Genomic DNA, 14907 nt, shown 5'->3' on the forward strand with positions numbered 1-14907 from the left:
TTGGCATGGCTGGGTGTGTTACCTTAACCAGGACAAGTCCTCTCAGTTGGCATGGCTGGGTGTGTTACCTTAACCAGGACTAGTCCTCTCAGTTGGCATGGCTGGGTGTGTTACCTTAACCAGGACTAGTCCTCTCAGTTGGCATGGCTGGGTGTGTTACCTTAACCAGGACTAGTCCTCTCAGTTGGCATGGCTGGGTGTGTTACCTTAACCAGGACAAGTCCTCTCAGTTGGCATGGCTGGGTGTGTTACCTTAACCAGGACTAGTCCTCTCAGTTGGCATGGCTGGGTGTGTTACCTTAACCAGGACTAGTCCTCTCAGTTGGCATGGCTGGGTGTGTTACCTTAACCAGGACTAGTCCTCTCAGTTGGCATGGTTACCTTAACCAGGACCAGTCCTCTCAGTTGGCACGGTTACCTTAACCAGGACTAGTCCTCTCAGTTGGCATGGCTGGGTGTGTTACCAGGACTAGTCCTCTCAGTTGGCATGGCTGGGTGTGTTACCTTAACCAGGACTAGTCCTGTCAGTGGGCATGGTAGGGTGTGTTACCTTAACCAGGACTAGTCCTCTCAGTTGGCATGGCTGGGTGTGTTACCTTAACCAGGACTAGTCCTGTCAGTGGGCATGGTAGGGTGTGTTACCTTAACCAGGACTAGTCCTCTCAGTTGGCATGGCTGGGTGTGTTACCTTAACCAGGACTAGTCCTGTCAGTGGGCATGGTAGGGTGTGTTACCTTAACCAGGTCCAGGTCTCCACTGCTGTGCTCCTGACACTTCCAGCTGAGTTTGCGGACCCCTGCAGGGTTGTCCCAGGCAAACCTCTGGGCTTCTCCTGGATTCAGCGCTCTGCTCTCTGTGGAACCACTGGGGATGAAGAGGGTCAGGTCAAACGCAGACGAGAGTCCAACTAAACACAACTCAGGGTCCTCCACTTGTCATGGCCAGAGGGGAAAAAACAGCACGGTTACGGTTATGGGTTACAGTTAGGGATATGGGTTAGGAATATGGGTTAGGGATATAGGTTACGGTCAGGGTTAGGGATATAGGTTAGGGATATAGGTTAGGGTTAGGGATATGGGTTAGGGATATAGGTTACGGTCAGGGTTAGGGATATAGGTTAGGGATATAGGTTAGGGATATAGGTTAGGGTTAGGGATATGGGTTAGGGATATAGGTTACGGTCAGGGTTAGGGAAATAGGTTAGGGATATAGGTTAGGGATATAGGTTAGGGTTAGGGATATGGGTTAGGGATATAGGTTACGGTCAGGGTTAGGGATATAGGTTAGGGATATAGGTTAGGGATATAGGTTAGGGTTAGGGATATGGGTTAGGGATATTGGTTAGGGTTAGGGATATGGGTTAGGGCCAGGGTTAGGGATACGGGTTACGGTTAGGGATATGGGTTAGGAATATGGGTTACGGTTAGGGATATGGGTTAGGGATATTGGTTAGGGTTAGGGATATGGGTTAGGGATATTGGTTAGGGTTAGGGATATGGGTTAGGGATATTGGTTAGGGATATAGGTTAGGGCCAGGGTTAGGGATATGGGTTAGGGATATGGGTTAGGGCCAGGGTTAGGGATATGGGTTAGGGATATGGGTTACGGTTAGGGATATGGGTTACGGTTAGGGATATGGGTTACGGTTAGGGATATGGGTTAGGGATAGGAATATGGGTTATGGCTAGGGATATGGGTTAGGGATATGGGTTACGGTTAGGGATATGGGTTAGGAATATGGGTTATGGCTAGGGATATGGGTTACGGTTAGGAATATGGGTTAGGAATATGGGTTAGGAATATGGGTTAGGGTTATGGGTTACGGTTAGGAATATGGGTTAGGCATATGGGTTAGGGATATGGGTTACGGTTAGGGATATGGGTTAGGGATATGGGTAAGTCGCTCTGGATAAGAGCGTCTGCTAAATGACTTAAATGTAAATGTAAATGTAATATGGGTTAGGGATATGGGTTACGGTTAGGAATATGGGTTATGGCTAGGGATATGGGTTACGGTTAGGAATATGGGTTAGGCATATGGGTTAGGAATATGGGTTAGGGATAAGGGTTAGGGATATGGGTTAGGGATATGGGTTACGGTTAGGAATATGGGTTAGGGATAAGGGTTAGGGATATGGGTTAGGGATAAGGGTTAGGGATATGGGTTAGGGATAAGGGTTAGGAATATGGTTTAGGGATATGGGTTACGGTTAGGGATATGGGTTAGGGATATGGGTTAGGGATATGGGTTAGGGATATGGGTTAGGGATATGGGTTATGGCTAGGGATATGGGTTAGGAATATGGGTTAGGCATATGGGTTAGGAATATGGGTTAGGGATAAGGGTTAGGGATATGGGTTAGGGATATGGGTTACGGTTAGGAATATGGGTTAGGGATAAGGGTTAGGGATATGGGTTAGGGATAAGGGTTAGGGATATGGGTTAGGGATAAGGGTTAGGAATATGGTTTAGGGATATGGGTTACGGTTAGGGATATGGGTTAGGGATATGGGTTAGGGATATGGGTTAGGGATATGGGTTAGGGATATGGGTTACGGTTAGGGATATGGGTTAGGAATGTGGGTTACGGTTATGGGTTAGGGATATGGGTTAGGGCCAGGGTTAGGGATATGGGTTAGGGATATGGGTTAGGGATATAGGTTAGGGATATGGGTTAGGGATATGGGTTACGGTTAGGAATATGGGTAAGGGATATTGGTTAGGGATATGGGTTCGGGATATGGATCACGGTTAGGGATATGGGTCACGGTTAGGGATATGGGTCACGGTTAGGGATATGGGTCACGGTTAGGGATATGGGTCACGGTTAGGGATATGGGTCACGGTTAGGGATACGGGTCACGGTTAGGGATAGGGGGTCACGGTTAGGGATATGGGTTAGGGATATGGGTTAGGGATATGGGTTAGGGATAAGGGTTAGGGATATGGGTTACGGTTAGGGATATGGGTCACGTTTAGGGATATGGGTCACGGTAAGGGATATGGGTTACGGTTAAGGGTCAGTCTAACCTCTGTCTGTAGGTGATGGTAACCCAGGGTGTGTGGTTGACTATGTTAGGGTTAGGGGTTAAGGGTCAGGTTCAGTCTAACCTCTGTCTGTAGGTGATGGTAACCCAGGGTGTGTGGTTGACTATGTTAGGGTTAAGGGTTAAGGGTCAGGTTCAGTCTAACCTCTGTCTGTAGGTGATGGTAACCCAGGGTGTGTGGTTGACTATGTTAGGGTTAGGGGTTAAGGGTCAGTCTAACCTCTGTCTGTAGGTGATGGTAACCCAGGGTGTGTGGTTGACTATGTTAGGGTTAGGGGTTAAGGGTCAGGTTCAGTCTAACCTCTGTCTGTAGGTGATGGTAACCCAGGGTGTGTGGTTGACTATGTTAGGGTTAGGGGTTAAGGGTCAGGTTCAGTCTAACCTCTGTCTGTAGGTGATGGTAACCCAGGGTGTGTGGTTGACTAGGAGAGCTGGAGCAGCTCCATCATAATAGTCAGTGAAGCTGATCACAGTAGAGTTGTCTGAGATGTTCACGTCGACGATCACACCTCCATACTACAACAGACAGGAAGAGAGGTCACAGTGGATAACAACACCTCCATACTACAACAGACAGGAAGAGAGGTCACAGTGAATAACAACACCTCCATACTACAACAGACAGGAAGAGAGGTCACAGTGGATAACAACATCTCCATACTACAACAGACAGGAAGAGAGGTCACAGTGAATAACAACACCTCCATACTACAACAGACAGGAAGAGAGGTCACAGTGGATAACAACACCTCCATACTACAACAGACAGGAAGAGAGGTCACAGTGGATAACAACATCTCCATACTACAACAGACAGGAAGAGAGGTCACAGTGGATAACAACATCTCCATACTACAACAGACAGGAAGAGAGGTCACAGTGGATAACAACACCTCCATACTACAACAGACAGGAAGAGAGGTCACAGTGGATAACAACACCTCCATACTACAACAGACAGGAAGAGAGGTCACAGTGGATAACAACACCTCCATACTACAACAGACAGGAAGAGAGGTCACAGTGGATAACAACACCTCCATACTACAACAGACAGGAAGAGAGGTCACAGTGGATAACAACACCTCCATACTACAACAGACAGGAAGAGAGGTCACAGTGGATAACAACACCTCCATACTACAACAGACAGGAAGAGAGGTCACAGTGGATAACAACACCTCCATACTACAACAGACAGGAAGAGAGGTCACAGTGGATAACAACACCTCCATACTACAACAGACAGGAAGAGAGGTCACAGTGGATAACAACACCTCCATACTACAACAGACAGGAAGAGAGGTCACAGTGGATAACAACACCTCCATACTACAACAGACAGGAAGAGAGGTCACAGTGGATAACAACACCTCCATACTACAACAGACAGGAAGAGAGGTCACAGTGGATAACAACACCTCCATACTACAACAGACAGGAAGAGAGGTCACAGTGGATAACAACATCTCCATACTACAACAGACAGGAAGAGAGTTCACAGTGAATAACAACACCTCCATACTACAACAGACAGGAAGAGAGGTCACAGTGGATAACAACGTCTCCATACTACAGACAGGAAGAGAGGTCACAGTGGATAACAACACCTCCATACTACAGACAGGAAGAGAGGTCACAGTGGATAACAACACCTCCATACTACAACAGACAGGAAGAGAGGTCACAGTGGATAACAACACCTCCATACTACAACAGACAGGAAGAGAGGTCACAGTGGATAACAACACCTCCATACTACAGACAGGAAGAGAGGTCACAGTGGATAACAACATCTCCATACAACAGACAGGAAGAGAGGTCACAGTGGATAACAACATCTCCATACTACAGACAGGAAGAGAGGTCACAGTGGATAACAACATCTCCATACTACAGACAGGAAGAGAGGTCAGTTGATGATAACACCTCCATACTACAGACAGGAAGAGAGGTCAGTTGATGATAACATCTCCATACTACAGACAGGAAGTGAGGTCAGTTGATGATAACATCTCCATACTACAGACAGGAAGTGAGGTCAGTTGATGATAACATCTCCATACTACAGACAGAAAGTGAGGTCAGTTGATGATAACATCTCCATACCACAGACAGGAAGTGAGGTCAGTTGATGATAACATCTCCATACTACAGACAGGAAGTGAGGTCAGTTGATGATAACATCTCCATACTACAGACAGGAAGTGAGGTCAGTTGATGATAACATCTCCATACTACAGACAGGAAGTGAGGTCAGTGATATGTGACTGACTGGTCCACGCCCAGCAGGCAGGAAGTGAGGTCAGTGATATGTGGCTGACTGGTCCACGCCCAGCAGACAGGAAGTGAGGTCAGTGATATGTGACTGACTGGTCCATGCCCAGCAGGCAGGAAGTGAGGTCAGTGATATGTGGCTGACTGGTCCATGCCCAGCAGGCAGGAAGTGAGGTCAGTGATATGTGGCTGACTGGTCCATGCCCAGCAGACAGGAAGTGAGGTCAGTGATATGTGGCTGACTGGTCCACGCCCAGCAGACAGGAAGTGAGGTCAGGGATATGTGGCTGACTGGTCCACGCCCAGCAGACAGGAAGTGAGGTCAGGGATATGTGGTGTATCTCCAGGGATACTGACCTGATCCATGCCCAGCAGACAGGAAGTGAGGTCAGTGATATGTGGTGTATCTCCAGGGATACTGACCTGATCCATGCCCAGCAGACAGGAAGTGAGGTCAGTGATATGTGGTGTATCTCCAGGGATACTGACCTGATCCATGCCCAGCAGGGTGCCGTTGTCCTGTTTGTTGAAGAAGAAGGACTTGGACTTGGAGTCTGAGCCCACGACCCTGACACACAGCTTCCCTGTGATCAACTCTGGCCAGAGGGGGAGGCACTGGAAACACAGGGAAGTCAAACAACAGTCAGACACGGGGAAGACAACAGTCAGACACGGGGAAGACAACAGTCGGACACGGGGAAGACAACAGTCGGACACGGGGAAGACAACAGTCGGACACGGGGAAGACGACAGTCGGACACGGGGAAGACAACAGTTGGACACAGGGAAGACAACAGTCCGACAGGCGGACACAGGGAAGAGAACAGTCGGACAGACGGACACAGGGAAGACAACAGTCAGACTCGGGGAAGGCAGCAGTCGGACATACAGACACAGGGACGACAACAGTCGGACACAGGGAAGACAACAATCGGACACGGGGAAGACAACAGTCGGACACGGGGAAGACAACAGTCGGACACAGGGAAGACAACAGTCGGACACAGGGAAGACAACAGTCGGACACGGGGAGGACAACAGTCGGACACGGGGAGGACAACAGTCGGACACAGAGAAGGCAGCAGTCGGACAGTCGGACACAGGGAAGACAACAGTCGGACAGGCAGACACAGGGAAGACAACAGTCAGACAGACGGACACAGGGAAGACAACAGTCGGACACGGGGAGGACAACAGTCGGACACGGGGAGGACAACAGTCGGACACAGAGAAGGCAGCAGTCGGACAGTCGGACACAGGGAATGCAACAGTCGGAGACGGGGAAGACAACAGTCGGACAGGCAGACACAGGGAAGACAACACTCAGACAGACGGACACAGGAAGACAACAGTCGGACAGGCAGACACAGGGAAGACAACAGTCGGACAGGCAGACACAGGGAAGACAACAGTCGGACAGGCAGACACAGGGAAGACAACAGTCGGACAGGCAGACACAGGGAAGACAACAGTCAGACAGACGGACACAGGGAAGACAACAGTCAGACAGACGGACACAGGGAAGACAACAGTCGGACAGGCGGACACAGGGAATGCAACAGTCGGACACAGGGAAGACAACAATCGGACACAGGGAAGACAACAGTCGGACACGGGGAAGACAACAGTCGGACACGGGGAAGACAACAGTCGGACACAGGGAAGACAACAGTCAGACAGTCGGACACAGGGAATGCAACAGTCAGACACAGGGAAGACAACAGTCAGACACGGGGAAGACAACAGTCGGACACGGGGAAGACAACAGTCGGACACTGGGAAGACAACAGTCGGACACTGGGAAGACAACAGTCGGACACGGGGAAGACAACAGTCAGACACAGGGAAGACAACAGTCGGACACTGGGAAGACAACAGTCAGACACGGGGAAGACAACAGTCAGACACGGGGAAGACAACAGTCAGACACGGGGAAGACAACAGTCAGACACGGGGAAGACAACAGTCGGACACGGGGAAGACAACAGTCGGACACGGGGAAGACAACAGTCGGACACGGGGAAGACAACAGTCAGACACGGGGAAGACAACAGTCAGACACGGGGAAGACAACAGTCAGACACGGGGAAGACAACAGTCAGACACGGGGAAGACGACAGTCAGACACGGGGAAGACGACAGTCGGACACGGGGAAGACGACAGTCAGACACGGGGAAGACAACAGTCGGACACGGGGAAGACGACAGTCGGACACGGGGAAGACGACAGTCGGACACGGGGAAGACAACAGTCGGACACGGGGAAGACAACAGTCGGACACGGGGAAGACAACAGTCGGACACGGGGAAGACAACAGTCGGACACGGGGAAGACGACAGTCGGACACGGGGAAGACGACAGTCGGACACGGGGAAGACGACAGTCGGACACGGGGAAGACAACAGTCGGACACGGGGAAGACGACAGTCGGACACGGGGAAGACAACAGTCAGACACGGGGAAGACAACAGTCAGACACGGGGAAGACGACAGTCAGACACGGGGAAGACGACAGTCGGACACGGGGAAGACAACAGTCAGACACGGGGAAGACGACAGTCGGACACGGGGAAGACAACAGTCGGACACGGGGAAGACAACAGTCAGACACGGGGAAGACAACAGTCAGACACGGGGAAGACGACAGTCAGACACGGGGAAGACGACAGTCAGACACGGGGAAGACAACAGTCAGACACGGGGAAGACAACAGTCAGACACGGGGAAGACAACAGTCAGACACGGGGAAGACGACAGTCAGACACGGGGAAGAAGACAGTCAGACACAGGGAAGACAACAGTCGGACACGGGGAAGACAACAGTCAGACACGGGGAAGACAACAGTCAGACACGGGGAAGACGACAGTCGGACACGGGGAAGACAACAGTCGGACACGGGGAAGACAACAGTCGGACAGAGGAACACGCTCATCATACGTTCATTATAACACACACACACACACACACACACACACACACACACACACACACACACACACACACACACACACACACGGTCGGTCCTCACCTCTGTAGAGGAGATGTAGTGCCACTTCCCGTTGACGCTGCCCTCCTCTGTCTGCACCTCTCCCACCTCCAGCTCGTAGGAAGACTTGTTGACCAGCGTGAAGAACGGACTCATGGTCACCATCTTGGTCAGGTTGAAACTACTCATCTGAATGCTGACGCCAACCTACAAAACACATGACTCATACTGTCAGACTGTCTTGTCCTTCACAACGCGGCTGTAGTGTCTCAGTTAAAACACATGACTCATACTGTCAGACTGTCTGTCCTTCACAACGCGGCTGTAGTGTCTCAGTTAAAACACATGACTCATACTGTCAGACTGTCCCCTCCTTCACAACGCGGCTGTAGTGTCTCAGTTAAAACACATGACTCATACTGTCTGTCCTTCACAACGCGGCTGTAGTGTCTCAGTTAAAACACATGACTCATACTGTCAGACTGTCTGTCCTTCACAACGCGGCTGTAGTGTCTCAGTTAAAACACATGACTCATACTGTCAGACTGTCAGACTGTCTGTCCTTCACAACGCGGCTGTAGTGTCTCAGTTTAAACACATGACTCATACTGTCAGACTGTCCCCTCCTTCACAACGCGGCTGTAGTGTCTCAGTTAAAACACATGACTCATACTGTCAGACTGTCTTGTCCTTCACAACGTGGCTGTAGTGTCTCAGTTTAAACACATGACTCATACTGTCAGACTGTCCCCTCCTTCACAACGCGGCTGTAGTGTCTCAGTTAAAACACATGACTCATACTGTCAGACTGTCTTGTCCTTCACAACGTGGCTGTAGTGTCTCAGTTTAAACACGACTCATACTGTCAGACTGTCTGTCCTTCACAACGTGGCTGTAGTGTCTTGGTTAAAACACATGACTCAGACTGTCAGACTGTCTGTCCTTCACAACGTGTCTGTCCTTGTAGTGTCTCAGTTAAAACACACGACTCATACTGTCAGACTGTCTGTCCTTCACAATGCGGCTGTAGTGTCTCAGTTAAAACACATGACTCATACTGTCAGACTGTCTTGTCCTTCACAACGCGGCTGTAGTGTCTCAGTTAAAACACATGACTCATACTGTCCCCTCCTTCACAACGCGGCTGTAGTGTCTCAGTTTAAAACACATGACTCGTACTGTCTGTCCTTCACAACGCGGCTGTAGTGTCTCAGTTAAAACACATGACTCATACTGTCAGACTGTCAGTCCTTCACAACGCGGCTGTAGTGTCTCAGTTAAAACACATGACTCATACTGTCAGACTGTCTGTCCTTCACAACGCGGCTGTAGTGTCTCAGTTTAAAACACATGACTCGTACTGTCTGTCCTTCACAACGCGGCTGTAGTGTCTCAGTTTAAAACACATGACTCGTACTGTCTGTCCTTCACAACGCGGCTGTAGTGTCTCAGTTTAAAACACATGACTCGTACTGTCCGTCCTTCACAACGCGGCTGTAGTGTCTCAGTTAAAACACATGACTCGTACTGTCTGTCCTTCACAACGCGGCTGTAGTGTCTCAGTTAAAACACATGACTCGTACTGTCCGTCCTTCACAACGCGGCTGTAGTGTCTCAGTTAAAACCACAGATCATCATAGGGTTTGAGTCCTGCGTGAGGCCACTGAATGTCACCGTAAGTCACTTGGATAAAGCGTTATATATGTGTGAAATAAAACGTCACATTCCAGAGTCGTGACTGTTTTTTTGTACGTTGTCATTTCCTCACCAGATAGTCCATGGTGTTGGCAGGGCATCTGACACACCCATAACTCCCCACCGTATCCAATGAGAAGCCATCAGACCAGGAACTGGTGGACACACAGAGCTGCAGCTGTAGAAAGACAACACGCAGCGTTACTGAGAGAAGCAGCTGATCCATTGTTAGACACGCCCCCCTTCAGAGAGAGGACTGAAAGACACGCACCCTCAGAGAGAGAACTGAAAGACACACCCCCCCTCAGAGAGAGGACTGAAAGACACACCCCCTTCAGAGAGAGAACTGAAAGACACCCCTCCCCTCAGAGAGAGAACTGAAAGACACACCCCCGTCAGAGAGAGGACTGAAAGACACACCCCCTTCAGAGAGAGGACTGAAAGACACGCCCCCCCCTCAGAGAGAGAACTGAAAGACACGCCCCCCCCTCAGAGAGAGAACTGAAAGACAAACCCCCTTCAGAGAGAGAACTGAAAGACACACCCCCCCCCTCAGAGAGAGAACTGAAAGACACGCCCCCTCAGAGAGAGAACTGAAAGACACGCCCCTCAGAGAGAGAACTGAAAGACACACCCCCTTCAGAGAGAGAACTGAAATACACGCCCCCTTTAGAGAGAGAACTGAAAGACACGCCCCCTCAGAGAGAGAACTGAAAGACACGCCCCCTCAGAGAGAGAACTGAAAGACACGCCCCCTCAGAGAGAGAACTGAAAGACACGCCCCCTCAGAGAGAGAACTGAAAGACACGCCCCCTCAGAGAGAGAACTGAAAGACACCACTGAAAGACACCCCCCCCCCTCAGAGAGAGAACTGAAAGACACCCCCCTCAGAGAGAGAACTGAAAGACACCCCCTCAGAGAGAGAACTGAAAGACACCCCCTCAGAGAGAGAACTGAAAGACACCCCCCTCAGAGAGAGAACTGAAACAGAGAGACACAGCTTAATGTGAGCTCTTACATTTTTCAACAATAATTTTGTATTTTTTACAAAAGGACAGATTTGTAGTTAGATGACCTTGGATGTTTCGTCAGGGGACACATGCAGGATGCCACCTTCCACAGCACGGCCTTCGCTGCAGATCAAAACTCCAAACCTACAACCTCATTTTGACCAAAATTAACCCGGAGAGATGACTGCTGCCAAGGTTTTATTTTCCCAAGCTATACGGAAGGAGCTCCAGCAACCAAACAGCAGAGACCAGAGGACACCGTCCAAGCTGGACCAGAGGACACCGTCCAACCCGGACCTGAGGACACCGTCCAACCCGGACCAGAGGACACCGTCCAACCCGGACCTGAGGACACCGTCCAACCCGGACCAGAGGACACCGTCCAACCCGGACCTGAGGACACCGTCCAACCCGGACCTGAGGACACCGTCCAACCCGGACCTGAGGACACCGTCCAACCCGGACCTGAGGACACCGTCCAACCCGGACCTGAGGACACCGTCCAACCCGGACCTGAGGACACCGTCCAACCCGGACCTGAGGACACCGTCCAACCCGGACCAGAGGACACCGTCCAACCCGGACCAGAGGACACCGTCCAACCCGGACCTGAGGACACCGTCCAACCCGGACCTGAGGACACCGTCCAACCCGGACCTGAGGACACCGTCCAACCCGGACCTGAGGACACCGTCCAACCCGGACCTGAGGACACCGTCCAACCCGGACCAGAGGACACCGTCCAACCCGGACCTGAGGACACCATCCAACCCAGACCAGAGGACACCGTCCAACACGGACCTGAGGACACCGTCCAACCCAGACCAGAGGACACCGTCCAACCCAGACCAGAGGACACCGTCCAACCCGGACCTGAGGACACCGTCCAACCCGGACCAGAGGACACCGTCCAACCCGGACCTGAGGACACCGTCCAACCCAGACCTGAGGACACCGTCCAACCCGGACCAGAGGACACCGTCCAACCCGGACCTGAGGACACCGTCCAACCCGGACCTGAGGACACCGTCCAACCCGGACCTGAGGACACCGTCCAACCCGGACCTGAGGACACCGTCCAACCCGGACCAGAGGACACCGTCCAACCCGGACCAGAGGACACCGTCCAACCCGGACCAGAGGACACCGTCCAACCCGGACCTGAGGACACCGTCCAACCCGGACCTGAGGACACCGTCCAACCCGGACCAGAGGACACCGTCCAACCCGGACCTGAGGACACCGTCCAACCCGGACCTGAGGACACCGTCCAACCCGGACCAGAGGACACCGTCCAACCCGGACCAGAGGACACCGTCCAACCCGGACCAGAGGACACCGTCCAACCCGGACCAGAGGACACCGTCCAACCCGGACCTGAGCTGCCAGGCTTGAAGAGGACCGACCAGATACACATTTAATTAGCACTAAGGTGTGAAGTTAAAAGGCCTTTGGGCCCAACAAATGTCAGGCATCTTTGAAGCGTCCCTGAAGCCCCCCCCAACCGCTGTTCAGAGACCATCCACTGGCATTTTCTACAAGAAATCTGCCTCCACAAATAAATTGGGTCTGACACCTTCTCCCACTGCTTGGAGTCCACCTGGCGATCTGTTCACCGGCTGCCCTGGCCTCTCTCCTCTCTCCCCCTGTCTGGTACAGGTACCTCCACCACACTCCCCCTGTCTGGTACAGGTACCTCCACCACACTCCCCCTGTCTGGTACAGGTACCTCCACCACACTCCCCCTGTCTGGTACAGGTACCTCCACCACACTCCCCTGTCTGGTAAAGGTACCTCCACCACACTCCCCCTGTCTGGTACAGGTACCTCCACCACACTCCCCCTGTCTGGTACAGGTACCTCCACCACACTCCCCCTGTCTGGTACAGGTACCTCCACCACACTCACGACACACTGGTTGATGCTTATTTATAAAACCCTCTTAGGTCTCTCTATCCGAGAGATCTACTGCAGCCCTCATCCTCCACATACAACAACCTGTCTGCCAGTCACATTCTGTTAAAGGTCCCCAAAGCAAAAACATCCCTGGGTCGCTCGTCTTTTCAGTTCGCTGCAGCTTGCGACTGGATCGAGCTGCAACAAAACACTCAAACTGGACAGTTTTATCTCCATCTCTTCATTCAAAGACTTAAATCATAGACCCTCTTACTGAAAAGGTGTGTCTGCTTTGTGTGATGTATTGTTGTTTCTACCTTCTAGACCTTTCTGCTGTTGACTGGGCACAATAATGTTTGTACCATGGTTTGTTCTGCTACCATGTTGTTGTTATGTTGTGTTGCTACCATGTTGTTGTCATGTTGTGTTGCTACCATGTTGTTGTCATGTTGTGTTGCTACCATGTTGTTTTGCTACCATGTTGTGTTGCTACCATGTTGTGTTGCTACCATGTTGTTGTCATGTTGTTCTGCTACCATGTTGTGTTGCTACCACGTTGTGTTGCTACCATGTTGTGTTGCTACCATGTTGTTGTCATGTTGTTCTGCTACCATGTTGTGTTGCTACCACGTTGTTCTGCTACCATGTTGTGTTGCTACCATGTTGTTTTGCTACCATGTTGTTGTCATGTTGTGTTGCTACCACGTTGTTGTCATGTTGTGTTGCTACCATGTTGTTGTCATGTTGTGTTGCTACCATGTTGTTGTCATGTTGTGTTGCTACCACGTTGTTGTTATGTTGTGTTGCTACCATGTTGTTGTCATGTTGTGTTGCTACCATGTTGTTGTCATGTGGTGTTGCTACCATGCGGTGTTGTCATGTTGTGTTGCTACCATGTTGTTGTTATGTTGTGCTGCTACCATGCGGTGTTGTCATGTTGTGTTGCTACCATGTTGTTGTCATGTTGTGTTGCTACCATGTTGTTGTCATGTTGTGTTGCTACCATGTTGTTGTCATGTTGTGTTGCTACCATGTTGTTGTCATGTTGTGTTGCTACCATGTTGTTGTTATGTTGTGCTGCTACCATGTTGTTGTTATGTTGTGCTGCTACCATGTTGCTGTCATGTTGTGTTACATAAAGGTTACATAAAGGTTACATAAAGGTTACATAAAGGTTACATAAAATAAAACAGTCCGAGGCTTTCCTACCTTGTTCTTGCTGAAGATGTTCTTTTTCTTGAAGGAGAAGAGGACGACGTCCCTGAAGTCCGACGCGTGTTTGACGGAGACGTCCTCCGCGCGGTACTGCAGAACCCTGGACGTCTTATTGACGATCCAGTACGGGCTGAACACGGCCAGCGTCAGACGTCCATGCAGCCGCGCCACGTGCACGCTCAGGTCCACGCTCAGCTCCTGGGCCGAGTCGCAGGTGAAGCACACGGGAAGAACTCCTGCATGTCCTGGGCGATACGGATACGTCCGGACCAGTTCCGACCCTGGTATTTAACCAGGACCATCTCCATGATCTCACCTCCTATACGGGCGTTCAGGACGTCTGCCGTGCTGCCCTCCTGGAGCTCATGGAACTCTGCTGAGCCCTGGAGAGATGGATTAATGGATAGACACAGTTTGGAATGGAACTCTGCTGAGCCTTGGAGAGATGGATTAATGGATAGACACAGTTTGGAATGGAACTCTGCTGAGCCTTGGAGAGATGGATTAATGGATAGACACAGTTTGGAATGGAACTCTGCTGAGCCCTGGAGAGATGGATTAATGGATAGACACAGTTTGGAAAGGAACTCTGCTGAGCCCATCTTTACTAGATGCTGTTCTTCCACTAACCTCATTGCAACTCCCCTCCAAGTCTCCGACCACTACCTTGTATCCTTTTCCCTCTCGCTCTCATCCAACACTTCCCACGCTGCCCCTACTCGGATGGTATCGCGCCGTCCCAACCTTCGCTCTCTCTCCCCCGCTACTCTCTCCTCTT

At 51.0% G+C, this 14907-nt stretch overlaps 1 protein-coding gene and 1 long non-coding RNA gene across 5 annotated transcripts in view; both read right to left on the minus strand.

Annotated features, from left to right (window-relative positions):
- Positions 1-727, minus strand: part of LOC127925179 (uncharacterized) — a 1698-nt gene extending 971 nt beyond the window's left edge. For 2 of the 4 annotated variants that reach the window (XR_008120024.1, XR_008120023.1), the window contains exons 1-3: positions 253-727; positions 69-206; positions 1-22 (exon numbers count right to left, since the gene is read on the minus strand). The exon at positions 1-22 is cut by the window's left edge. This is a non-coding gene — a long non-coding RNA (uncharacterized LOC127925179). The remainder of the gene's footprint in view (positions 23-68; positions 207-252) is intronic. The other 2 variants (XR_008120026.1, XR_008120025.1) reach the window with 2 other exon arrangements.
- LOC127925182 (intermembrane lipid transfer protein VPS13C-like) overlaps positions 1-14907 on the minus strand; it is a gene marked incomplete at its 5' end in the record, with an annotated part of 99530 nt that overhangs the window by 20736 nt on the left and 63887 nt on the right. The window contains 7 exon segments of the mRNA XM_052510019.1: positions 735-864; positions 3431-3564; positions 5815-5940; positions 8356-8520; positions 10082-10186; positions 14124-14353; positions 14356-14512. Coding sequence (XP_052365979.1) covers positions 735-864; positions 3431-3564; positions 5815-5940; positions 8356-8520; positions 10082-10186; positions 14124-14353; positions 14356-14512 — 1047 coding nt within the window.

The sequence above is a fragment of the Oncorhynchus keta genome, unplaced genomic scaffold (assembly GCF_023373465.1).
Source record: "Oncorhynchus keta strain PuntledgeMale-10-30-2019 unplaced genomic scaffold, Oket_V2 Un_contig_5218_pilon_pilon, whole genome shotgun sequence".
Lineage (NCBI taxonomy): Eukaryota > Metazoa > Chordata > Actinopteri > Salmoniformes > Salmonidae > Oncorhynchus > Oncorhynchus keta.